We start from the raw sequence: 27,346 nt of genomic DNA, 5'->3' as shown, positions 1-27,346 counted from the left end.
ATCGCCTTAATTCAATGCAAATGATATTGACAAATATGAAAACTAGCTAAACAATGTGATCACGTCATCGTTCTTCCAACTGTCTGTAATAAGTCATTATTTGACAGTTGATCTTATAATAGCTTAATGTTGTCATCTTAGAAGAATACTATTCGCGAAATGCAAACATTTGTTCTAAGTATAATTTATGACACTGAGCTGAGAGTTCACGGTGACCTCGCAAAACATCCAAATTTAGCGAATATTAAAAAGTTATATTTTGTCATCCGTAACATAAGCTATTATGATATATTTCACTTTTTTAAATATGAATTTCGTCTTTTATGCCCAGGAGACACATAAATATGTGGGCATTATGGGAAATTTCACTATTTCATACACAAATCAACTGTACTATATCAGCTATCATATAATATATGTGACTTTAAATAAATTTCGAGAGAAGCCTAGCCCAAAGACACGGGACACGGAAAGCATTGACTTGCTAACATGACGTATGACTGCTCAACGAGAAAGTAAATTTATCACGCGGCTGGTCATGCCTCGTAGACAAAAGTCAGGCAGGATTACAACCACGGGGTCAAAGGTCACACTTTCAACATTCAAATAACTTAGTGTAGTCATCAGTTACAGACTATGCTATCACAAAGTCTAGCTGCAATGAATGTAGCTTTGTTTGTAATTGCATTACGTTTTTGTTCGTTTTTAATATCTTATTTTGTGTTATTTACCATTTTTCGTTTTTTATTTTATTTTTTGAAATTTTCTTACGACGGGGTTTGCAAAAACAAACAAACAAACAAACAAACAAGCGGAGGACAGAGACGGAGCGAATAAACCGCTACAGCTACTCCATCGATCTTCATTACACTATAGACACTACCAAACAGTGTACATGTGGTATGGTACAACTTTTGAAAAAAAAAATTAAATATGAAAGGTTCATCACAATTTTTAAAAAGTATTCAATCAACTTGCTGCATGGAACTACTGGAGAGTCAGCACATATCAGTGTCTAAAAAAAATAAAAGCAAGTGGTTTATATTATCATGGAAGTATAAACCCTTTATACTTCCATGATATTATCCATGAACAGTACAGAGATACAAGTTGAAATCGTGATCCCCGTCACGGTTGAGGGCGCTGATTTTAAAGTGAGGACCCAATAACAATATTTGATTTCATTTATTGTTTACCGACAGGTGATGCAATACTGTTCACGCGAAATATTATATATATAGGCCTGTACATCAGGTAACAGTGGATCACAATACAATATACAGTACGTAACTGTTGACCCTAAACACTTTCAAAGATTAACTGTTCGCAATTGTTACATTTGGTCCAGGCATGTCCAGAGAGTGAGCACATACAACACACATATTGTAATGTAGTACCGATGGTCTCTGTTGCAACTTCCTTGGTTGTCTGTATCATAGTTATTTTACTTATTGCTTGCGTGCGCGCGCGCGCACACACACACACACACACACATGTACACACACACACACACACACACACACACACACACACACATCCTCCCTCCCTCCCTCCCTTCTTCCCAAAGGTACTATTTAAGAAAAAAAAGTAAAGAAATATTGCAAATTTTGGACAAAATGTACCAACAGCTAAGGGAAACAAGTGCTTTGAATAAAATATATTTTTCAACATCAATTAACCACCAACATGATGCAAATATTTTGCTTAGTTTCCTTTCAAATATTCCGCTTTCAAGAAATTTAAGCCTGTTGGAAAATTTATAAAATGTCTATTTCCAACTAAAACCGTTGATATTTAAACTCATGAAAACACCGGTTATTCAGAAACTCATCAGTGTTAAAAGTACGATTCGAAGTGGCAATGTTTTTCACAAAATCCTGTACACTGATGAGTTTGTCTGTATTGAAAAAGCTTTAAGTGGGAAGTTACATAACTCGGGGGGGGGGGGGAATCATTCCAAGGGTGTACAGTATTGTACAGTACACCAGTAGCAATATTCACCGAAGTTTTTGGTAGAAAATGGAAAACGCTCTCTCGAGTTTTAAGTACAGCATTAGCCGATGAATTTACCTGACAAAATATGTGAATATACCACAACAAATTTCATTGGACACATATACATTTGACAATTATTACATAAACAGACTTTTGAGGCTCAAATGACTGAAATAATCAAATCCGTGTATTTCTCAACAGGATTAATATATTTCCTTTGAACACCATGCCGTATATAAAACCAACCATATATAGCAAACTCTCTAGGTTCCATTATTGTTCTAGTGAATTTGATCAAATGAACATTGAATTCTTCTCATAAATATGTAAGTATAGACGTGTAACGTTGTTAACCATTATTTTATTGTGGATCCATTACTACTGAAACTGAACACTGTCAGCATTTTGTAAAATATCTTATTCTATATGAAATATATCACACACATATTAATGACATGATATACATAATGATTTATAGAATTATAAATACAAATGTGCTGTCACATATGTTTATATGAATATTAATATAAATCTAATGTCATTGTTATACTTCATGTACATGCCCAGTGTTGTTATTCCCAGATCAAACCCAACTTGAATCTTATCCCAAAACTGACAAGTCTTCGTAGAAGATACGCCCCCATACTTTACTTCTATGTGACTAAATGGAGATGTGATTTAAAAGAAATTGGTAGCAACAAATAAATACTACAAAGTGTCTGATAATGCAAGAAATTGCTGAATTCGATAACCTTTAGATCAAAGTCAAGTTCAGAGGTCAATGTCTCAAAAGTAAGTATAAATCTTGCAATATGGGATAGACACTTGAATGTAGGCGAGTTTTTTTTCGAGTTATGTGGTAAACCATGATTGTTCACTACACATATGGCTGCCATTTAGTAACAAAGTGATATGAGCACCAAAAGTAATGCATGTGTATGTTTATCTGGTTCTGCATTATCTAAAGACATGATCTTAAAGACATTAACCACACATAATTGCTAGTTGTCTACCCTGTAACGCAAGGTAAAAGTTAATGGTCATTCACACAAGAAAGCTTGCATGTGATTAACATGGGGTTAGACACTTGGATGTATCTAGAGTCGATGTACTGATGTTTTTGAGTTATAATTATGCAGTAATATAGCGATGTTTTATTACAAAATATTGGTGCCATTCAGTAAACAATACATGAGCACAAACATGTTTACGAATTGGTTTGATTGTGTTACTTGGCCCCGAAAATCACTAAGGTCAAAGGTAAGGTCTCAACAGATTGCTTGCATCTGTAGCATGGGGTAGATACTTGAATGGAGTCTCTATGTATTACAGTTTTTGAGTTATGCAGTACATAATGATTTTGAATACAAATATGGCTTCCGTTCAGGAAAGTGATATGAACACCAAAAATAATGCTTGTGTATCGTTCCTTCCTTCAATGTTGCTTGCAAACATGCTTTAAAAGAAATTGGCAATATGTAAATACTGCAATGTGTCCGTGATAGGCAGAAATAAGCTTGATGTTGACAATTGACCCTGAAGGTCAATGTCAAAGGTCAATGTCTCCAACGATAGCTTGCATCTAATTATTTGGAGTAGACACTTGAATGGAGTGTCTGTGTATTACAGTTTTTCAATTATGCAGCAAATTTTGATTGTTAACTACAAGTATGGCCGCCATTTGGTCAAATTTGCATATATCGCAAAACAAAGAGACGTTCATATGTCCCACATAATATGTCACTTAAGTGCCAGGTATGAAATTGCATATTGCATATATGAGGAATGACGTATTTTGGACGGACAGACGGAGCCCATTGTAACAGCATTCCTGGGGAGAGGGGTAATTATACCACGTGACCATTCAATAGAAAGTTGTCGATGCAAAGTTTGTCTCACCGTTACTGCTGCCGTTGTTGTTGTTGTTGTTGTTGTTGTTGTTGTTGTTGTTAATTTGAACGTTGATGTATTTGCTTTGTTGGTGGTGTTGTTGGTGATGTTGTTTTGCTTTCATTTTTTTGCTACTGCTTGTTATTATGTTATCATTGTTGTTATTTTTGTTGTTGCTGCTACAGTTATTTGTTGTTATTGTTGGTGGTGTTGTTGTTTTGCTTTTGTTTTTTGCTACTGCTGTTGCTTATTACTATGTTATTATTTCTGTTGTTGCTGCTGCTGCTGTTGTTGTTGTTGTTGTTGTTGTTGTTGTTACTGTTGCTGTTGCTGCTGCTGCTGCTGCTGCTGTTGCTGTAATTCTTTTGAGTATTTTTCGTTCCAAGAAAGACTCTGGTTGAATTTTTCTGCTAACATTTGATCGTAAGGCTCGAAATAATCATATAATTGTGATTTCAGCATCTGCGGAACACCACTTCTTATTCCCATGGCAACAACATCTTTTACCGGTTCACTCTTCGTTTCTTTGATGTTGGTGTTACTGCCAATGCATAGGTTTTGTGGAAAATTGAGACAATATCTGTGATTACTATCTGTGAAGGAAAAATGAGATTCGTCAAAGTACGGTGCTAGACCAAGAAATGTCTCTAAGCGTTGTAGTTCTCCGGCTGGATGTTGTTCTATGTCTTCAGCGTCTATCAATATTAATTGATCGAGTGGGAACAGATGTAACCAGCGCATGAAATGTTTAAAATATAAGCTTCCATCAACGAGGGCGTTTAGGTGATTAACTTGTCCAGAATGACGAGACAGGACCGTTTCTTCAAACGTTTTTGAGAAATGTTCTTCTATTTCTGCAGGCATTTTATCACGTTTAACGAGACTGATGTAGTCCGAGATAATACGTTTTACGGGGTCACAGATAACAACAATAATTTTAGTGTCGGGAGATATCTCATCGTGAACTCTCTTGGGCACGTCATTTGGAACAATGAAGTATTCGGGAGTTTTCTCCACCGTCATTTGACTGATTGTGGTGTACGGCATCTGTTTTCTGTATAGATCCAACCCTGTTTTGTACGACCCAGTGAAGAAGTCTAGCGGGACCAGCGATGTACGCATCTCAATAGCTGGATGGAAACGCAAGAATTGCAATATACGACCGATTCTGCATTTTCGACCACCGATCATGATAGCTTGTGGTAATTTCTGCTTGCATCCCCTAGCCTGCAGCTCCGACCTCTCTCGCAATATCCGTCGACTCAAATCCTTCGGGTCTGGCCGATAGCACGAGTTGTTAAATTTCGTCTCCACGTAAACCTTGAAATCACTTCTTGCTTCCAATGGTACAGATTGATATTGCGGTGGCGGTTTTATATCTCCATGGCCATGATCGCGGACGGGTTGATTCTCTGGTATCAATGATGATGATGTGGTATTCGACTCAGTCAGCTGTGTCACCTGAACATCCACGTGATGTGACCCCTGTAGATTTTCATACAGGTATACCAGCCACAACGACATACAGAGGAAGACAACACCGCATTCTGCAGGATGGGAACGGACAAATAGATATCCACTCCACCTTTTCAGAGACATGATGGTTCATATAGAAGAACAAAGGAATGGGTCGTGTCTTTTCCCAACTCAAAGCTGTCTCCTCCACGTAAGAGATACAATAATATTTATAAACTAACAGCTGGAGTGGCCAAATCAGCTTTGGACAAATCGATTCATATTTTTTTGTTTCCGGGTTACAGTTATCTCTCACTCGGAGTGTCACTCATTGCATAAACTAATTACATAGAATTCTTGAAGATAAAGGGGAATATTTCTCCAGGATATAAAGTATTTTCAACTTTAGGTTCTGGAGAGCCATTTCATCATTTTACATTCACTTGCATTTTGCGCAATTGCCGCTATTCGAAATTAGTTGTTCCTCAGTAATTGTTCAGTGCAGGTTCTTCCCATGGTGACACATTTTTCCCTACAACTATTTCAAACTTACCAGACATGTAATGGCATCATGAAGACATGCTCTCGTCCTCCCCCCCCCCCAAAAAAAAATCCTATATAATACGAATATATTAGACTGGGGTCAGAATTTACGGCAGAGGGAGGGCCTAGAAAGAAATGGGGGGGGGGGCATGAAAAAATTGAGGGTTCAAAGGGGTTGTCATGAACATTCTGGTGGCCTGAAAGGGTGGGGGGGGGGGAGCCGAAATAGTTTGCTCATGATTTTAACCAAATTAAACCTCAGGAGCGGTCGATTACCGAGTAAATTAAACAAATTTCTGCCGACTTCGCCGCAATACCTTCTACAACCTATATGCAGTGATGAGTTCGTGACAGCCATGCTAATGTATTTGTGCATGCCTTCCTCTGTCTATGTCTGTCAATCTGTCTGTCTGTCTGTCTGTCTGTCTGTCTGTCTGTCTCTGTCTCTCTCTCTCTGTCTCTCTGTCTGTCTGTCTCTCTCTCTCTCTGTCTCTCTCTCTCTGTCTCTCTCTCTCTCTCTCTCTCTCTCTCTCTCTCTCTCTCTCTCTCTCTATGGGGAATTTTTTGAACATTCAATCCTCAGCAGCAGTCGTTTACCTTGTAGTTTGCAAAATTGTACACTTCATTTACCTACCATACTGGCATACAATTATGGCAGTCAATAGCCAAGCAAATATAAGTATCTGCCAATAGGTAAGTTAACGTGAAGGTAATATAGCAATACAGTTGTATAATAAAGTACTGACTCGAGTAAAATTGGGGTATTGAAGACTATATGACTTTCGATAACGTGTATGGTTTGAAATTTTATGCAAGTAAATGGCCTCCTACATGTCCTTATTTTTAAAGAGAAAATGCTTACTGTGCCCCCCCCATACCCCCCCCCCCCACTTGCTATCATGGGGGATGTAGAATCAAGATTGAAAGATAAAAAAACTGCTGGCTAAGTATTTCCAAGTACAGCCGAATGTGGGTCCTTTTTTCAAAGCCCACATATATTTGTAAAGATATCTCTCATTGTTATGTATGGACACTGAAGTTGATCTCCACTGTTAGTTTAATATAGTGTAGTGGTCATACTGTACATCTCTGAAGTGGAGCGGGGAGGGGGGGGGGTTAGTTACTGTATAATTACACATTAAAATACAGGTATGCGTAGCCGGGAGGGGGCTACGAAAATTCTTGGGTTCCCTTCGGGGGGGGGGGGCGCCGGCGAAAATTGTTTTGACTAAAATCATTTCTCCCCAGACCCCCCCCGCCGTAAATTCTGACCCCAGCCTAAGATATAAAGAAACGTGCATTCTAAACACACATGCAAATTTATTTATAAAATTGTTGATTCAGGGAACAGCATTTGGTCAGTATTAAACATAGGATATTATCTACTGCTTTTAAATTACAATGTGAGCGAACGACCGAAGATCGCGCTTTATACAGTACTAAAAGGTGCACAGCGATTACTTCGTACCTTACGTGAGTAAAGATCATTTCTTAAGTTGGACGTGAACCTTACATGGCGTGCGCCCCCGAGTACTCTAATCTGAGGCTTTAATTTGTTCGGCAACCTTCGGGGAGCAGACCCTAGAGGTCTTATTGCAATACTATAGTCAAGACAGTATTCAGACACAGACACAGACACAGACACATACACATGCACAGACACAGACACAGACACAGACACAGACACATACACATACACAGACACAGACACAGACACAGATACAGATACAGATATATACAGATACAGACATAGATACGGATACAGACGCAGACATAAACACACATACACATACACAGACACAGATACAGATACAGATACAGATACAGATACAGATACAGATACAGATACAGACATATACATGGATACAGACGCAGACACAGACACAGACACAGACATAAACACACATATACATACATACATACATACATACACAGACACAGATACAGATACAGACATAGATACGGATACAGACGCAGACACAAACAGACAGACAGACAGACAGACAGACAGACAGACAGACAGACAGACAGACAGACACAGGCACAGGACAGAGAGTAGACACAGACATAGACACATACACAGACACATACACATCAGACACAGATACAGACACAGACACAGACACAGACACACACATACACAGACCTAGATAGATACAGACACAGACACATACCTAGATAGACACAGACACAGACACAGACACATACACATACACAGACCTAGATAGACACAGACACATACACATACACATACACAGACCTAGATAGATACAGACACATATAGACACAGACAAAAAACAATGACTCGTGATTATATATATGAAAAATATGTCATTATACATTATCTTTCTTTTTCAAATTATCTTAATCTACTCGAATTATGATACTTTAGGTACTATAACAACTCTTTGACAATAGCTTACATATTGCTTCATCTTACCGCCATATCACAGACAACTTTGTGATGGTTGTCTGATCTGAGGTCACACTTCCTGTAATAGAAGGTCGTACAACTTAATATGTGACTGCTCTTAAATCGTTAGCGAAGATTGGATGATTTTAATTTAAATTTTTAGACATTTAAATTCGTTAGATGTCATACATGATGATACAGCATATATTCTTGACACTCGTCACGTACTACTTTGCTGTGATCCGGTTATTATAGTGTCAGCTGTGTGTAGCTGTTACAAGGGCTAGCGATGCATAATAATGATTTATCACAACGGATATAAAATTTTACGCTCGTCCTGGAAACCTATCGGCTTGGCATCATTAAAATCGCCCAGATTTCAGTGCGGGTAGTGTTGCATATCTGCAAACATGTCAATCCCTAGGAAATATGGTTAAGGGCACAGACAAGTATGTTTTAGGGGGAATACGCCAATTTTCAGAAGTTCATAAAAGCTCTCCAAACAATACCATGTCATATGGACCTTTCGGAAAAGATATTTTTTTTTTGAGATTCAAAGTATTGTCGAAATCACATCACTCCACTAGACAATGAATAATTCGCACGGCGGCCATATTGTATTTTTTTAAAAATTGGTTCAATTTTATTTGATATCATTTTGAATAATTCTATTTAAAAATGTGTTCGGTCAACCCCTGATTTGTTTGCTTTTGAAATAACTAAGAATAAGTTTCAGTTTTCTTGATTAAAGTAAAAAAATTTATATATATATTTTTTATTTCTGTTAATACTTGGCATGATAGGTAACGGAAATATAGCGATCGGTTGCGCGAACCTAACTACCTGTTGAATCATAAGCGTATCAAAAATTGAAGAAATAAAGAGAGGCGTAGATAAATAAATGAGAAAAACAAATTTAATCCCTTTGGCACCATATTTCTATTGTACTTTTATTTTGATTATAACTTAAATATGAACAATTTCGGCTTCGATTTTTGTTGACCTTTGACCGACAGATATGTGAACGTGTTATAGATTTGTATTAAAGTCTTTATTTTCAAGTAAATTAACAATCTGAATTTATTTCAAAATACTAGCCGCTAATCCACCAAAAATCCACATGCTGTCTCCATTTTTGTAATGGCTTTTAAAAAAATTCAAATAATTTTATTGAAATTAATTCGTCATCATCATGTATTCACAAACTGGAGGAAATAAAGACCTCTAGTTAATTGTCGGTACCTGTAATAACATCCCCCCTCCCACATTAAATCGTCAAAATTGACTAAGAAGATAAATCATGACTCAGTCTGACGCCATTGAAGTAAGTCAATTTGAAGTTGATAACTCTGGAAAGAAATTGTATACATATTCTTAAGATTTTGGACTCAGCCGAGTCTCTGGTCACGTGATCTAGTGATGACGTAGGGATTTCTTTCGACACTTGAGACCGTTGCTGTTCTCAATCGGAGTCGGAACGCTTATGAATACGTACCGATTTTTATCCAGAGTTATCATTACAAGTTCTAATTTTATAACTATAATGAAATGATCTGCATTAGATAACAGGTGAGGCTGCAAACTTCTATGACCAGTAATATTAATGCATATGTAGCGCTTGGAGAGGGAGCCATAGTTTTGACCCATGGCATAAATTAAACGATTCTTACACTCCCGCTAGAGGTGATCAAATTCTATTTCTGATAACGAGAATTGAAAACTATAATAATATTTTTTTTTTTTTAAATGAAAACCCACAAACTTCTTACACTATTATATATAATAATGCTTGTACTACCATCACGAATGTATAAAAATAGTCATGTGCTGTCTTTCTCTGTTTTGATATCATGATGATTGTCGCGATTTTGTTTTTTTAAACAAGTCAAAACAGTCGTAGGTTATGATAATGTGACAAGGATTAGTATACTAGTATTCGATGTTGAATCAATTCAACTCCCACTAATGGCGAATGGTGCCTCATTTTTTATTACAGAATAACATGTTAACCGCTTCTGGCAGAAAAGACACACAACAACTTAACGGGTCAAGAGTCAATTGTCACCAATTTTTCACCATAAATACATTGTGTGACAGAAGTCAACACAACATCGGGACTATATATTTCCCCTTTTTTTTGGCTTTCTACAATGATGAAATATTTGAAAATAAATCATTTTAAAGCTTTATATTCTAACAACCATGTTCCATATTTTACTGTCTTTTGAAAACCTGTCTATAGCTGGGGTCCCAGCCTTTTAACAGCAGCTGTGCTATGTACTTTATTGCTGTTTCATATTTTTAATGGCGAGTACAAAAAAATATGAGTTGTCCTAGTATTATCCCTCTCATCAAACCCCTAACTGCTTTAATAGGATTCATCGAGCTTTATAATAATCATTGACATCCCAATATGTCATTGTTGTTTTCATCATCATCATCATCATCATCATCATCATCATCATCATCATCATCATCATCATCATCATCATCATCATCATCATCATCTTTTAAGGAACATTTATTCCTGTTTAAACCCTGTTACAATTAAAAAAGGCTAAAAATACATACAAGGGTAGCAGGGCGAACATACTGTAGTAGAGTACACGGTGCGATTATAATGTCTCGAAAGATTCCATCATCATCATCGTCATCATCATCATCATCATCATCATCATCATCATCATCATCATCATCATCATCATCGTCGTCGTCGTCGTCGTCGCTGCTGCTGCTGCTGTTGTTCTTGTTCTTGTTGTTGTTCTTGTTATTACTATTATTATTATTATTATTATTATTATTATTATTATTATTATTATTATTATTATTATGATTGTTGTTGTTGTTGTTGTTGTTGGTGGTGGTGGTGGTGGTGGTGGTGGTGGTACGGTGGTGGTGATGCTTGTAGTGATGGTAACGTTGGTGGTGTCAGTGGGGTTGCTGTCTATATTTTTTGTATATACAGTGCGAATCGGCGACACCAAGCAAACGAGATAGCCTTTACATTTTGAAACTGTCTAAAACAGTACGCATCAGTGAATCGACAGTTGCGACAGTTGTGCTGTGCATTGATTTGAGACGATTTCACCAGTATCAAATGTTGTCTCGGTGAATTGTTGACAGCAAAACAATAAATCCATAACTCCCCCACATCATGATCACGTGCCCCTATCGTGATCACTCTAGATGTTCAGTTGTCCCCGTACAATAGTAGCTCATCACAGGACACTAACAAGTTAGTGTTAAACAATTCTAATCACACTTACGCAAATATCAGCTGTTTCAATTTTTATTTCAAGTGCCCCGACAGTAAGTCTTTTTAACGTTCCACATTGCGCATGCCTATTTAAAATAGTTGTTCCGTGTTAACATATCTATTACGTGTCGGTGTTTTTCTAAATACCACACATTTGTGGGGAGTAACTAAAATTAAAAATTTCTTCGAAAAGAAAAATCAACTAAATGTAAGCCTAATTTCGGGCCATTTCTTGTTCATACTTGGCCAGATTACCTTCCTCGTCCAATTTGTCGGACCAAGAGAACGGTTTTTTGAACATATCTGACAAGGACTTGTCATAGGGAGCGAAAAATTCATATAGTTTCTGTTTGGTTTCGTCGTCTACCTCTGGTCGTCTGCGTGACTTCACCTTACTTGGTTTGATACAAACCCGCTGCGGAAAGGTCAAACAATATGGGCCGTTCGGGTTCTTCTTGTTCCCTCTCGAGAAATGCGAGGCTTCAAAGAATGACGGAAGATCCAGGAATTCTTCGAGTTGTCCTAGCGCAATGTCTGGGTTTTCTAACAGTTGTCTACCGTCGATTAAATGAAATTGTTCTTGTGGAAAGTAATGAACCCACCTTAAGAAATGTTTGAAATAAATACTACTGTCAATAATCGCATTAAGGTGGTTAACATTACCCCATTTTTCTTGTTCTAGGACAGTCTCTTCGAATGTTTTGCTCTCTTCGTCGTCACCTCGGGCTTTGGCCTGAACGTAGTCGGAGATGGCGCGCTTTACAGGGTCGCAAATGACTGCTACTATTTTGATACGTGGCGATATTTCATCATGGATTCTCTTTGGCACATCATGGGGTGTCACAAAATATTCGGGTGTTCGCTCTATCGTCATTTGTTTCTCTGTAGTGTAAGGCATTTGCTTACGATAAAGTTCGAGATTTTTGTCGTACGAGCCGCTGAATAACTCCAATGGGATCAAATCAGCTCGCATCTCAACGTAGGGATGAAATCGCAGAAATTGCAACACGCGACTGAGACCACAATTTCTTACGCCCGTCAAAATAGCTTGTGGTAGTCGTTGCTCGCAACTTCTCTGCTTTAAGAGCTTCTTGTCTACTAGTTTCCTTTGGCTGAGGTCGTCCACGTTTGGTATGTAGCAAGAATTATCAAACTTGGTGTGTATGTATGAGTTGACATCATACTTGGCTTGTGACAGTATAGGTGGAACTTTACTGCGGATACTCTCCGGCTCCCAGCCTAGGCTTGTCAAAACAGATCGTTTGATGTGTGGTTCGTGCACGGAGATGTAGACAACCCATAAACAGCAACATACTATCAGGATAACGACTTCGATTCCGTGTCTTCGGATAAACGAGTGCGGTACACGGCGTCGGATAGTCATGATTACCGGAGGAAAAAAAACTAATAACCTCCGAGGGACAAGATCAGAAAACCACACAAAAAAACACCTTATGACATATAGTATTTATTCAAATGATTTCAGTCTGATTTCCATACGGACAAAGTGTTACGGAGTATAATACTGGAGGCACAGCTTGCGGGGCTCTATTCGTATCTGATTGTAATGCTTAACGCAAGCTGTTGCCACATACATACACGTCGCTTCAAAACTTGTCCATGCTAACATTTGCATATTATTATTCAGCTTTGAAAAATTGGGGTTTTGTACATTCGACCAACTATTATTGTAAGATGGACAACACGATATTCTATGCTAGTTAGCTGTTGATTCAAACAACTACTAGTGTTGGTTTGCTGTATACGTATACCCCAGTGTCTGTGTTTAAAATTAATAATACATGTATGTACTCGAGGGTACAGAACAAAATAAAAAATCACAGTGTATATTCACACGCACATCTATAATAGTATCTCAAATGAGGACTTTTTTGTGAGGAAAGGGGGTAGTTAGTACTTGGTAAACAGAAATAATTGCACTGTTTAGCGGATCTCTCTCTCCCTCTCTGTCTGTCTGTCTGTCTGTCTGTCTGTCTGTCTGTCTGTCTGTCTGTCTGCCTGCAGAATTGGCATTGTAGTGGCAAACCATGATATACAACTGTAGTATATAAATAATATTGTTAACGAATAATCTGAGTTTCAATGCTTTTGGGTCATGACCTCTGAAATGTAACACTTCGGATCGGTTGGCTAATTAATGAAACGTTATCCCGTGTTACAAATTGATGTCATAAAGTTCGGAAGGGTATCCCACCCCATCTAAAGCTATTATGGTTTTTCCATACTCACTTGCAGCTTATTGAATGACAAAAGGGGTGGGGGGGGGGGTGTGTGAACAATATTAATGTTTGACGATACTAGTGATATAGATATATGCATTACATTCTTGACAATCTATGAGGGTAGACAGACAGAGTACTGGGTCCCACTTGTAAAATGAAACACTTAGCAACTGTGATTTACACAAAACGACGTTTGTCATGTTAGATACTTCAAGATGATGATAAAGAAAATGGAAGGGCAAATAGATAATAACCATACGGGACTACTTGCATCATTGTAGAACAAACTCGGAGTACTGCAGTGTACGACAAATTTGAGAGAGAGAGAGAGAGAGAGAGAGAGAGAGAGAGAGAGAGAGAGAGAGAGAGAGAGAGAGAGAGAGAGAGAGAGAGAGAGAGAGAGAGAGAGAGAGAGAGAGAGAGAGAGAGAGAGAGAGAGAGAGAGAGAGAGAAAGGGGGGAGGGAGGGGGGAGGGAGAGAGAGAGATTTGGGATTATTCATGATACTACGGATATATTTTCGTCCATATACTTTTACACGGGTGATAATACCTCTTTCAATGAACGAAAGTGAATGCGTGTCGCGTATGATTAAATCCCTACCCTTGGTAAACATCACAACATACCATTTAAAACACTTGTCTGCGCACAAATCACAACAAATTGGAAACTCGACACCTCTCCACCTAGTCAGTTGCCAGAGGGACATTTTGGGGTGAACACGGCAAGTCAAGTTATATATATTATATGATGGGGTTTTTGTTTGTAGATTCCACTTCAGAAAGGTGTCCTGATAACATACCAGACGGGTGCCACTCGCGCACCCTTCAGTATTGTCTTGTATCCCAAGAAAACCGAAATGCCATGTCTTGCTATTGGTTAATATGGATTTTCGGTAGGCTTAATAGTTGGCGTCTATAGCATAATGTAAAGTCATTTCAAAGTCGTACTTAAAGCTTTATCATCTAATCTTTAAAAATATTTCAAAGGTTTTTAATGTAAAAAAAAATCATATGTTGGTAAAAGGTCAACAAAATGACAGTCATTTTGAGTTCTTATAGCTAGCTTGATTGTACAATTATTGTTATTTTCTGATTTGATTACTTCGTGCTTAATTAGAACTGTGTCATCTGCTAGACAGCGTTGTTAGGAACAAGTAATTGACTATTAACTATTATGTGATAAACAAACGATGATTCGTGAATGAGTCCATAATATTGTAATTGATATCTTTCCAGACAGATAAACAGCTGGTTCCGTTTATGTAATGTTCTTAAAATATAAACCACACGTCAGAATGGCTTGTTACAGCCAGTGGGAGTGGTGAAGAGAAAAGACAGCAAATACATATACATCATGTATGTATGTATGTATGTATGTATGTATGTATGTATGTATGTATGTATGTATGTATGTATGCATGCATGTATGTATGTATGTATGTATGTATGTATGTATGGATGGATGTATGTATGTATGTATGTATGTATGTATGTATGTATGTATGTATGTATGTATGTATGTATGTATGTATGTATGTATGCATGCATGCATGCATGCATGCATGCATGCATGCATGTATGTATGTATGTATGTATGTATGTATGTATGTATGTATGTATGTATGGATGTATGTATGTATATGTATGTATGTATGTATGGATGTATGTATGTATATGTATGTATGTATGTATGTATGTATGTATGTATGTATGTATGTATGTATGTTGTCTAAACAGCCATATATGACGGAATCTCAGCTTCTAATTTTGAATAATGAAATAAAATTGTCCCCTTTTTAGTCATATTATTTATCTTAATCGTACGGAAATATTTCAGTATGGTGTAATTAGTTCGAAAATTCTGTTATGGGACTACGTCAGAAATGTTTTTTGTGCATATATGATTGAGAAAACAAAATAAATTCCTACATTAACAATCGAATATTATCGATATTTTCTCTCTTTTGTTCACTTTATTAATATTTTTGATGAGTTGCATAATGTTTTCAAACGTAGAGCTATGATGGTTTGCAACAGCGCGTTGCAGGTTATTGTACACTGGCTACTTATTTTAATACAACCATGAACAAATAAGAAACTGCACACGTGGTATACTTTCAGATAACAAGATAACAATTTCTTGCTACATTTAGTCTGAATGAAATAAACTATTTAAATGTATTGCAACTATACTCAGACAGGCAGGCGCCAATTAGTTCATTTCATTTAAGACAAAATGTTGCAAGAACCTATATTTGATTGAATCTTGTGCAGTTTCTTCTTGGTTTCTGTATGGTTGTGTCAAAACAGAGCCAGTGAACACTAACCTGCAACGGGTTGTAACGAATTCTCACCCTTCAACTGTAATATTATTACGTTAGTCATCATTTGTAACATTTCGCGAATCGTCAAGATGAAATAACAACAAAATGAGCCCGGATTCAGCAACAAGCGTCCTTACCTTCGTGTCACTGAGATGACACGAATTACAAGCAAAACTTTAATTTGTTGGCGACCTTTGACATTGCAATAATTATCCACCATTCATTTAAATTTGTACTAATAAACACAACAATATTTGATAAGCGGGGAGCCTTTTCTCCGTTCAACTTATCACAGAAAAACGACAGTAATTTCATTTACTTATTATATATTATATTACTCAAATTCATTACTCTCCATATATATATATATATATATATATATATATATATATATATATATATATATATATATATATATATATATATATATATATATATATTCTAATAATACAAATATTCCACATACACTATCCACAAATCAATCTCTCTCAGTATTACGTGTGTGATGATTAATGATTACATGTTGACCCTGGTGGCAGCTGCACGAGCCAATCACAAGATTTTATTTTACATTCAAATTTTAATGAGCATAAATCTATTCAATATGACATAGTGTGTCAATACTTATGTTTTGTATCAGCTGTGCTTTCATGATTTGATAACAGTTTTATTTTGGTTCCAAGCATATTACATGATAGTACATTGCTATATCGATATTAAAATGGACCACAAGACAGCAGATATTCTTAAATCTTGTCTCTCTCTATCTTTTTTTTTGTAATGAAAACAAAATTAAACGCAGCACCCATCACCAACCAACCTAGCTAGTAAATATGTCTCAAATATGACGTACTTCCGGTCTAAGTCCTCTACCAGTATAAACTAACCTTTTTGCCAAATTTCGTTAAATTTTGCCGTTTGAAATGAAAACAAAAATACATTAAATATTTACTTGACTACTGCAACATTTCTTTTAATCATTAGCCGAGTTATCTGTATTCTTGAGTCACTGATGGTATATATATATATATATATATATATATATATATATATATATATATATATATATATATATATATATATATATATATATATATATATAGTTTTGTTCAGGTTTACCTTTCGTGGCTGTTCCATTCTGGGTCTGGTAGTTGGTTGAGTAGAGTGCTCGACTTGGAGGAGGAGCCTATGTAACTCGGTGAGTATCAATCTGCTAAGACAGTGCTCTATACCGCAGTGGCAGAGCGTAATAGTAAAACTATTACGCTCTGCCACTGCGGTATAGAGCACTGTCTTAGCAGATTGATACTCACCGAGTTATATATATATATATATATATATATATATATATATATATATATATATATATATATATATATATATATATATATATATATATATATATATATATATATATATATATATATACACAATCGTACAGTAGTGGTGTCCGTATGTAAACTATGACTTGTCAATCGAGAATCGGGAATGAACAAAACAACTTGTACATGTCAACTTTGAACAAATTATTACTAAAAAGTTGCTGAAAATATTTGATAAACCTAAGCTCAGAAAACAAAACTTTAAGCGATCAAAACATACACATGTATATGGTATGCTTTCAAAGAGCACAGTGGTACAGATACATGCAAGATTACAATGGGTATTCAAAACAGTGTATACATTCGGGGTTGGATACTTATCTGTGGTTTGATGAAGCTAAGCGATCGTAACTTATTCAATGAACGTAACTTATGGAGAAAAATTAACGAAAAATCGCGAAAGCTTCCTCTATTGGGAATTAAGATGCGGACACGTTAAGCGAAAAAGCAATGGCGATAAATCTGATATTGGACTATCATTTTCTCTTAATATACTCCCAGTAAAAGTCACTTATTAATTATCCCAATCTTCGTTGTACTTATTATCTGTCCAGGTCAGCTTTTGTCCGAAGGCACTCGATAAGGAGCGGTCGTAGGGGGCAAAGAATTCGTACAGGGTTTTCAATGTATCGTCATCAACATTTGGTTTCTTTGGTTGTTTGCCACTGGACCCTTGGAGACATACTTTTTGTGGGAAAATGATGCAGTAGTGACCGGACTTTTCATCGAAGGAAAAATGAGATTCTTCGAAGTAAGGAGGGAGGCCAAGGAAATCTTCCACCTTCTTTAACTCGATGGCAGGGTTGATCGTAAGGAGTTTGCTATCAAGAAGGTACATTTGCTCCTGAGGAAAGTAGTGAAGCCAACGTAAGAAGTGCTTGAAGTAGAGACCGCTGTCGATCAAAGCATTGAGATGGTTCACGTGTCCCTCTCTTTCGGCTTGTAGTACGGTCTCTTCGAAAGTGTTGCCGATTAGCTGGCTACCGTACTCGCTATCCCGACCTGTTTTCACTCGTACGTAATCAGCAATGGCTCTTCGTACTGGATCGCAGACAACAGCGATGACTTTTATATTTGGGTCAATGAGATCGTGTGTTATTTTTGGAACATCGTGTGGAACTATGAAATATTCTGGTGTCTTCTCGATAGTCAGCTGACGATCAGTGGTAAACGGCATTTGTTTTCGATAAAGCTCTAACGTGTTGTCATACGCACCACTGAAAAGGTCAAGGGGTACAAGATCAGATCGCATCTCTATCGATGGATGGAAACGTAAAAACTGAAGCAGTCGTCCAGAGTAACACTTACGCACTCCGATAATGATCGCCTGGGGTAGTCTCTGGGCACAATTGCGGTCTTTCAGGTCTTTGGTACTTCGCAAAATGCGCTCGGTCAGGTCGCCAGGTTTCGCTTCATAGCAAGATTTAGAAAATTTAGATTTGACATAAGCATCAATGTCATATTTGCTATCATCAGTAATTGCGTCGTATTTGGGCTGAATCAGTTCGAACTCGTTAAAACAAAGAACGGTTGACACGAGTGATAACACCAAATACAGGAAAACTCCTGTACGACAAGCCATTCGTTTTTTCGTACACATAGTGGTCGCCATCTTGAACTGAATGAAAATAGTCTATGTATTCTCACAATGCATGTGCCCAATTTTAAATGAATGCATATCGCAATAGGACAACATCTGTAACGGCTTTGCAAGGGATTATATATTTAAACTGACTCGTGTCTATAGCTGTCATTGTTGGACCGGCATAGAGTGGGTGACACGTAGGCTAGTAGTGCAGTAACACTGTGATGTTTTTTTTTTAAATGTATCAACGTGTCAATATTAAGCATAGAATGGTGAAGGGGCTTTAAAATATTTTGCAATTAAAATGACAGGAATTTGACAACAACATCTTTATCCCTCTCCATATGTTAATTTTGCATAATTATTTTACACTGTGAATTGTTTATTTTGTTCTGTTTAGACAGAATATTGTACAAACGTTTTGCCTTGTCTATAGTATGAAACGTCAAATAATTGATTTACCATTATGTTGTCTTCTACGTTTAAGAATCCAAATAAGAACTTTACACACACACACACATATATATATATATATATATATATATATATATATATATATATATATACATACATACATACATACATACATACATACATACATACATACACACACACATACATACATACATACATACATACATACATATATACATACATACATACATACATACATACATACACACACACACACATACATACATACATATACATACATACATACATACATACATACATACATATACACACATTCATACATACATACATACATACATACATACATACATACATACATACATACATACATACATACATACATCGCATGTTGCGTTCGAACTACTTAGAATTCTGAAATTTGTACATTTGGTTTGCATAGTGGCAAGTGCTATGAGTATCGCGTCAGACATTCTCCTTATTACAAATTCAATAATATAGATTACTGAGAGATGACATACTGTAATGAACTATTGACAGTGTAACACACCAAGCAAACGAAATGACCACGGGACTTCATACCATGGAGTCTTTACACAATTTCAAGAAACAGATAGTTTCCATTATCCCTTAATTTAGTGCAACATATAGAAATAAAAAAGAATGTAGAAGAAAAGATCAATGCCATCACTCAAACGTTTTTTGGCCATACAAGTGGCGATATTTTCATTTTACAAGGAGATAATCGTACAATTTACAAAAGTGGTCGAACATTCTTCAATGAATTAAAATTGGCAAGTTGCAATAATTACGAGAGAGAGAGAGAGAGAGAGAGAGAGAGAGAGAGAGAGAGAGAGAGAGAGAGAGAGAGAGAGAGAGAGAGAGAGAGAGAGAGAGGGAGAGAGAGAGAGCGAGATTATCAATAAGTACATTTGCTTGGAATGTTGATAAATCTTCGTGTGTAATTTACTAAAATTGCAAGGATGGTTTAATCTTGTTTCTGACAAGATACCGTGTCTGTAAGTATACCAGGGAATGAAAACTATTTAGTTAAACCAGTGTAGGACCATGACGTAATGTCACGTGGTTTTAATACATTAGTCAGCTGTGTATGACACGTACTGAAACCAATAATTTCGATCACTTTTCTGTTACCATGGTAAAAAATTTTCGTCAAAAATGAATAAACTTGACTTTTTGAGAGGAAAATGTAAGAAGCAATGCCGTGATTTGTTATTTGAGTTGTTATCCATTTTTATTTATGCGATATGATAGGACATTATGTGGGGGAAATAATAAGTCTTTTCAGCAAGCTAACCTAATGAAAAATGATTGGGCTCGAATGACAAATTACTTGTCCCGGACATCAGTTCATTATCAAGTACCCTTTTTTGCGATAATGCACTTAGTCTGTACTTATACTAGCCAACTCCAATACAGATTGTTGGAAGCAGTTCTGAAATAGACGAGTGCATATACAACACGACCAACGACGATAAAAAACATAGACATTCCAAAAGACATATTTCAGATACCGGACACAGAGTCGCGATTACCCAACCACGTCTGGGAAGATATAAGAGCCGCCATATTGGTAAGTAAATTCGCAGTTAAGAAATCAAAACAAAATGAGTATATGGCAAACTACTGTGGAGTTCGGTACACGCTTCTTGTGTTTAATAAGTGTCATTTTTTAAATCAAATCTTAAGAAGTCGACAAATGGTATCCTGAGAGAATGAAATTGATGAGGGGTCATCCGAGTCATTTGGTTGCCCCACTCTTACCGGGTAGTGATTCACTGCGACGTCGATCATACGAGTTACCCGCGTTCATCGGCCAATTCTACGATAAGGTTACAACAACTTCTGATCAGCTAATATTCACTCCGGGAACAAGAAGCGCAGTATTAATGCTAAAATAGTGTGTATAGAAGTTTAACCCCCCCCCCTCTAAAATAAGGCATACTTATAAGATTTTGACCATAGAAATGCATCAAATATCGTCACTTTTTCGTTCATTCATGGTTTCTTAGATAAGATAAATCCTACTATATACATAGTATAGTGTAAATGTATGACAATCTCTTTGGGATGAAAAGCGGCCGTTAGAGACTCGGAGTCTTCGATGGAATACCGTGATGTTTCATCATGCTGCAAAAAATTCTGGCGACATAACGAGAAACATTCCACACGTAGACAGACAGACGGGCAAGCAAGCAAGCGATGCCAACGAAGAAAAAATAACTTAGAGACGAGCTCATCGAATGCGCATACAGACACCGTAGTACATGTAATTGAATCCGCGTAACGATGACCCCTGACCTCTCACGTCCGCGTCCTGATGATTCACATATATGAACTTAAAAAAAACACTCGTAAGTTTTAATGAAGAGATACTTTTAACGGAACCTTAGGAATTAGAGATTAGAGAATGAGTTGGTGGAATATCAGACCCTTTTCTGTCTTTTCTTTTGGAGGCACAGTGGTGTAAAATGAGATGCAGAGATCCGTTACCGATACCCATACAAGTAGAGATCATAAAAGCCTGCACAGATGACGATGTGAAAGAACTACGTAGACTTATGAAGGAAGATAAAATGATATCGAACGTTCTACTACATCATGGTGTGCTAGGCCAGCCGTATCAAGACAACTTCGGTGGATTTGAATATCTGTCTCCTCTCCAACTCTCCGCGGTGTGTGGAAGCTGGCGTTGTTGCGAGTTCCTCGTGAACAACAAAGCATTGGTTAATTTTGACGTTGCTAAGGCGAACAAACACATGTACCAGCCTTTGTATCTGGCTTTACGAAGTTCACGTGCAGAATCGGGGAAGGTGCAAGATTATGAGAAATGTATTGGGGTTCTAATGGAGGCAGGTGCAAACCCGTCGCTAAGCGACGAACGATATTATGGCTCGCTTCTTCATCTTACGATGGAATTTAGACTCGATGTTGAATTTATCGTGTTGCTCCTCAGTGGAGGTGCAAATATCAACAAAAAGAATGCAAGGCAGATGACACCGCTCCATCTTGCTGTGGTATCAGCGAGGGACGTCGATCAAGATTACGTCACAACACTTCTGAGATTCAGACCAAAACTGAATATACGTGATAATGTTGGTAGAACGGCGTTTGTGATCGCCGCCAATTATGGACTTGACCGGGTCGTTCAACTTTTGTACATTCATGGCGCGAACCCAAATATCGCAACTGATAATTCTGAGACGGCCTTGCATCATGCCTGTAAACACGGACATGTTGCTGTGATACGATTCTTGACCGATAAAGTTAGAAACATTAACCTTCGGAATTATCAAGGAGAAACCGCTCTCGATTTACTTATCTTGAAACTTCCCGATCTAATGTCTCTCGAAGAATACGTCAAACATCCGCGAACCCTAGCGTCGTGTCTTCAGAAACTATTGAATTATGGTGCTGTGGAGACAACTTTAGGTGGGAGGACTTTTCTACCTATATTTCGCCACCAAAACGTTACTAATTTCGCATACGCGGTGCGCATGCTCGTCAATGTGCGAGCATACATCGACATATATAGTATTATTGTTTTCTCCATGGAAACGGACACGTGGTCAGACGCAGGACATAACCATGGCAGTGTGCTATTTGAGCAGTTATTAACTTTGGGAGATACACCGCGAACATTGCGTCATATTTGTCGTTGCGCGATTCGGAGACACCTTGGAAACCGTTGTCATGACAATATATATGATCTACCTTTACCAGCTCTGTTGAAATCGTACTTGTTACTGGATACAAACATTAAATAAGTGATTTCAAAGTGTGAAAAAAGTTGATTAAGTCTCCCACTTGTAAGCGGAGATCGGTGACAATCAAAGACATATACAACTGACATACTTCCACCCAAAATTCTTGAACTCATTTACTTTTGTAGTATATTCATTTGATGGATTTCTATCCTATTTTAGAGTTGAATCAGCTTAAACACTTTCAGTCATGGATTGGGAAATAAAATATACACTAAGAAAGAAGTTCATGTCTTTGCGATTTCATGGTGAATATTAGCTATTGTGTTGAGTCTTACATATACACAGATATGCCAAAACAAACCAAGTAGCTCCAAATGTGGTCACGAAAACTGATTCTTCAGATATTTTCTTGTTAAACACGCACTACTTTATCTGTAAACATATTGATTCAGAAGTACTCACTAAAATTGGCGTCAATGGAATTGTAGCACAACTGCATAGTTTGGGCATAGGTCAAAAGTAGTTTTTAGAATGTTCAATCAGGGTATCGTCGTAACGGTAAACCACAGCCTCTTTTACGGCACAGTACAAGACACATCGCCCATTTTGTTGCGTCAGCAGAACTATGTGTTTTGGCTTGCGAAAATGAGTCAGGGGGTGGACACCATTCTCTTATAGTCGCTCAATTGGTTTCCATTGCTGTTGTGTTGTAATAGGCGTGACAACAGCTGCTATGCACATTTGTGTTTATGAATGTTCATTCACTTGAATACCCTTCAATGTTATCTTTTTGCTGCAAAAGACTCTGACGAGCACTTTACTGTTGCTTTGGGAGTGGTCATAGTAGTTACGTGCATTTTATTATGTGTATACACTTGACTTACCTATCAATGCTATTTTTCCAAAAGACATGCTCATTTGGCTGTTGCTAATGGCGTGGTCATGGTTACTTTGCACAATAATGTTTATTTTTGAATGTTTATTCACTTGACTACCCATTATTCATTTGTCTTTGTTTTCCCTGGCAGAAGATAATGAAATTTGCTGTTGCTAAGGACATTGACATAGTTGTCATGTCTTCAACTAAATATTTAGCTCGACACCTCTTGAAACATAAAACAAAATTTAGTTTAAAAAAAAATATTTGTGTTGGCCAAAAATCACATCCTGTTAGACCCATCCCATACTTTACATATCAATGGCATGGTCTTCTAATGTTGAACAAATCTTAATCTAGAGACTTCTAGAGACACTTTAGTCACATTTCAGATCAACTGGTCAGGTTATCAGGTAGTTTGTGAGTTTTGACTAAAAATCACATCTTTTTAGATCTGATTTGCATATAAACAATTCTTTATCTAGACACACCTAGAAACATCCTAACCAGATTTCAGAGCAATTCACATAGTTTTTAATATTTTGTAAAAACCAAAATCACTTCCTTAGATCTATTTTACCTATTACTGATTAGCTTGCTTTCATAACATCTCTGCCAAATGCCCCATAGTTTTGGACTATTAAACCATTCACACACACACACACACACACACACACACACACACACACACACACACGCACAAACACAGACAGAGACTTGAATATTCATCTAGCGAAGTTGTAGTGACAAGGGCCCCTTAGGTCACTCATATTTTCTTTGACTGAACAAAGAAAAATATTGGGGAATCATAACTAATTCTCTGCAACTCTACACAAAGTTTTATGTTACATTTTTCTTATCGCGTTCTTTCCACAGGTAAATGTCCTATGTGAAGCCCTGTTTTCTGACAGATGCGTACAATTGGTCGAAAGCTATGAAGAGATGTACAATATTTAAAAATCCCTCTCAACTTTGTGTAAATACTCGTGATTCCTAAAATGGATAACATTGGGTGGAGTTATAGTGAAAATTGAAAAGCTCCTTGTATGGAAGACTGATGGCAACCAGTACTGACATCAAACTACTTGTCATTTCCTGTATCGAGAATGAATCTAGCAGATTATCTACACTACTGTCAGCAAATCATGATATTTCAACTATTCACATCAACTTTACTGTTCTTCTAGCCTGCATAAGGGACAAGCATTTCCTACAAGCCTGGAGACGGTTAAAGGCCCATGTTGGTTTTCACTATGTCACCCCACTTCAAATAGCAGCATTCCATGGCAACTGTGAATCATTGGAAATCTTGCTACACAATACCCAAATTTACAAATCTGGTGGGCAGCGACTCAACGAGTACCCTCCCCTTACCTTTGCATTTCTTGCTTTGGAACTGACACCGATTGATTTAGTGGAGAGGCAAAATTATGAGAACTGCCTCCAGCTTCTCCTGAGAATGGGAGCTGATGCTAGAATGCCAGTACTGATTCGCTGGCCTCTCTTACACCGAGCAATGGATGCCAACCTGAATCCTGACATCTTACAGTTGCTCGTACAACAAGGTGCTGATATCAATGGTGTTGATAATCGTAAAATGACTGCACTACACTTTGCTGTCGTGTACGATAAAAGTCGATACATTGAGCTACTAATCAGACTGGGTGCAGAGATTGATAAGCTTGGACCCGGAGGCATGACTGCACTACTATATGCAGCTAACTTTCCTATCGACCGGATATATGATAGAGTTCGGATTCTACATCAGAATGGTGCTGATGCGAATATTGTGAATAATTATGGGAGAACTGCACTACATAGTGCCTGTGCAGGTGGTGTGGTTGAGCATATTGATTACCTCGCGGACAAAACAAACAATATAAATGCTCAGACAAACGACGGTGACACTGCTCTTGATTTGGCAACAAAAAATATCTACAATTTTCTCCTCTATAACACAACTTCAGAAGTGACAAACCCTTTTGATGCAAACTATTCCAAGGTTGTGGCTAAATGTTTCATTAAGTTGTTAAACCATGGCGCCAAGTTCAACAGAATGATGCCTGAAGTTATACAATCATCTGTGCTGTACATAGCAGAGGTGCTGTGTGTACTCGTCAACAGCGTTCCATACGTTGACTTCACAGGTAGTGATGTACAAAGACCAGCAGAAGCACCTGCTCACTATAGGTCCTTTTACAATAAAGTGTTTACGCTAGGAAATGAACCAAGATGTTTACGTCATCTGTGTCGGTGTGCAATCAGGAAGACTTTAGGGAAAAGGCTGTACGTTGCCGCAGAACAAATTAATCTACCAACAAGTCTAAAGATCTACATCAGATTAGAATCGTGCCTTCAGTTAGAATTAGCATAGTTAGGGTTTTCAGAACAACGGACTGAAGATTTCACCAACTTTGGATGTAACTTATACATGTACTGATAACCACTGCAATGGCTATTTACACATTTTCTTCAATCCACAAAACAGAAATATTTGGTCAGACTGGAAAACATAAAACCTGATATACACATTTCTTTCCCAAACCTGTTTTGGAACACAGACATATGTAATGAAGTTGACAGAGTCGGAGAATAGGTGAGGGATTTTATGAAGGGCAAATTGAGCAAATGTGAGACTTAGTCAATGTAAATTTGTACACTGAGCCCACTGATCTGCCATCTTGAATGATGAAGGCATTCTGACTGATATTCATCTCTCTTTCAAAGGGAAGTCATTGAAACTGATATAACTTAGATCATCCTCAAGTGGTTACAACCTGTTACTATCCAACAGGATATTGACCAATCACAGAGTTCCTTTTATACCCTCAATGTTGACCGCTTTTCCAATATGGCTACCTCCACCGCTGAATTCAAACATTGAAGTTACTGAAAGGTGCCTTAACATAAACACATCCTCAAAAGCAATGCATTCAAAATATTCACCGTGGACAGAATGTGTTTGTGATAGGCCTTAGAGGCAGTAGCAAGTCAATTTGCTAATTGATAATACATGTACAGTGAACACACCGAAGCACCCCATTGGACATAGAGTTGTCAGTTGTATCCAACCAGGTTAACTGTTTGAAGGTGATCCAAGATATACAAGTTTCAATGACTTCCTTCAAGGCTGTTGACAGAGATAGATATCGTAGTCTTAATATCTTGATTATTTCAGAGACACACTGTAACAGAGCCACACCCTTGTCACATTCACTGTAT

At 37.4% G+C, this 27,346-nt stretch overlaps 3 protein-coding genes across 3 annotated transcripts; all 3 read right to left on the bottom strand.

The window, feature by feature from the left end:
• Positions 1–2,996: 2,996 nt before the first annotated feature.
• LOC144444317 (heparan sulfate glucosamine 3-O-sulfotransferase 1-like) lies at positions 2,997–5,484 on the bottom strand. The gene is made up of 2 exons (XM_078133731.1): positions 4,301–5,484; positions 2,997–3,009 (listed from the first exon to the last, which is right to left on the bottom strand). The coding sequence occupies exons 1-2, from the start codon at positions 5,482–5,484 to the stop codon at positions 2,997–2,999; spliced, it is 1,197 nt and encodes a 398-aa protein (XP_077989857.1).
• A 6,282-nt stretch (positions 5,485–11,766) lies between these two features.
• LOC144444316 (heparan sulfate glucosamine 3-O-sulfotransferase 5-like) lies at positions 11,767–12,936 on the bottom strand. Its single transcript, XM_078133730.1, has one exon. It carries the CDS (start codon positions 12,934–12,936, stop codon positions 11,767–11,769), a length of 1,170 nt encoding a protein of 389 aa, XP_077989856.1.
• A 5,080-nt stretch (positions 12,937–18,016) lies between these two features.
• On the bottom strand, positions 18,017–19,114 carry LOC144444315 (heparan sulfate glucosamine 3-O-sulfotransferase 5-like). The gene has a single exon (XM_078133728.1). The coding sequence runs from the start codon at positions 19,112–19,114 to the stop codon at positions 18,017–18,019; it is 1,098 nt and encodes a 365-aa protein (XP_077989854.1).
• Positions 19,115–27,346: the final 8,232 nt, after the last annotated feature.

This window comes from Glandiceps talaboti, chromosome 13, assembly GCF_964340395.1.
Source record: "Glandiceps talaboti chromosome 13, keGlaTala1.1, whole genome shotgun sequence".
NCBI classification, from domain to species: Eukaryota; Metazoa; Hemichordata; class Enteropneusta; family Spengelidae; genus Glandiceps; species Glandiceps talaboti.
Note: the sequence above shows the minus strand (reverse complement) of the source record. Positions and strands in the feature narration are given on the sequence as shown.

What these genes read in the sequence shown, in the direction of transcription:
- LOC144444317 (XM_078133731.1), bottom strand. Translation starts at nt 5,484, where the DNA reads ATGTCTCTGAAAAGGTGGAGTGGATATCTATTTGTCCGTTCCCATCCT.
- LOC144444316 (XM_078133730.1), bottom strand. Translation starts at nt 12,936, where the DNA reads ATGACTATCCGACGCCGTGTACCGCACTCGTTTATCCGAAGACACGGA.
- LOC144444315 (XM_078133728.1), bottom strand. Translation starts at nt 19,114, where the DNA reads ATGGCGACCACTATGTGTACGAAAAAACGAATGGCTTGTCGTACAGGA.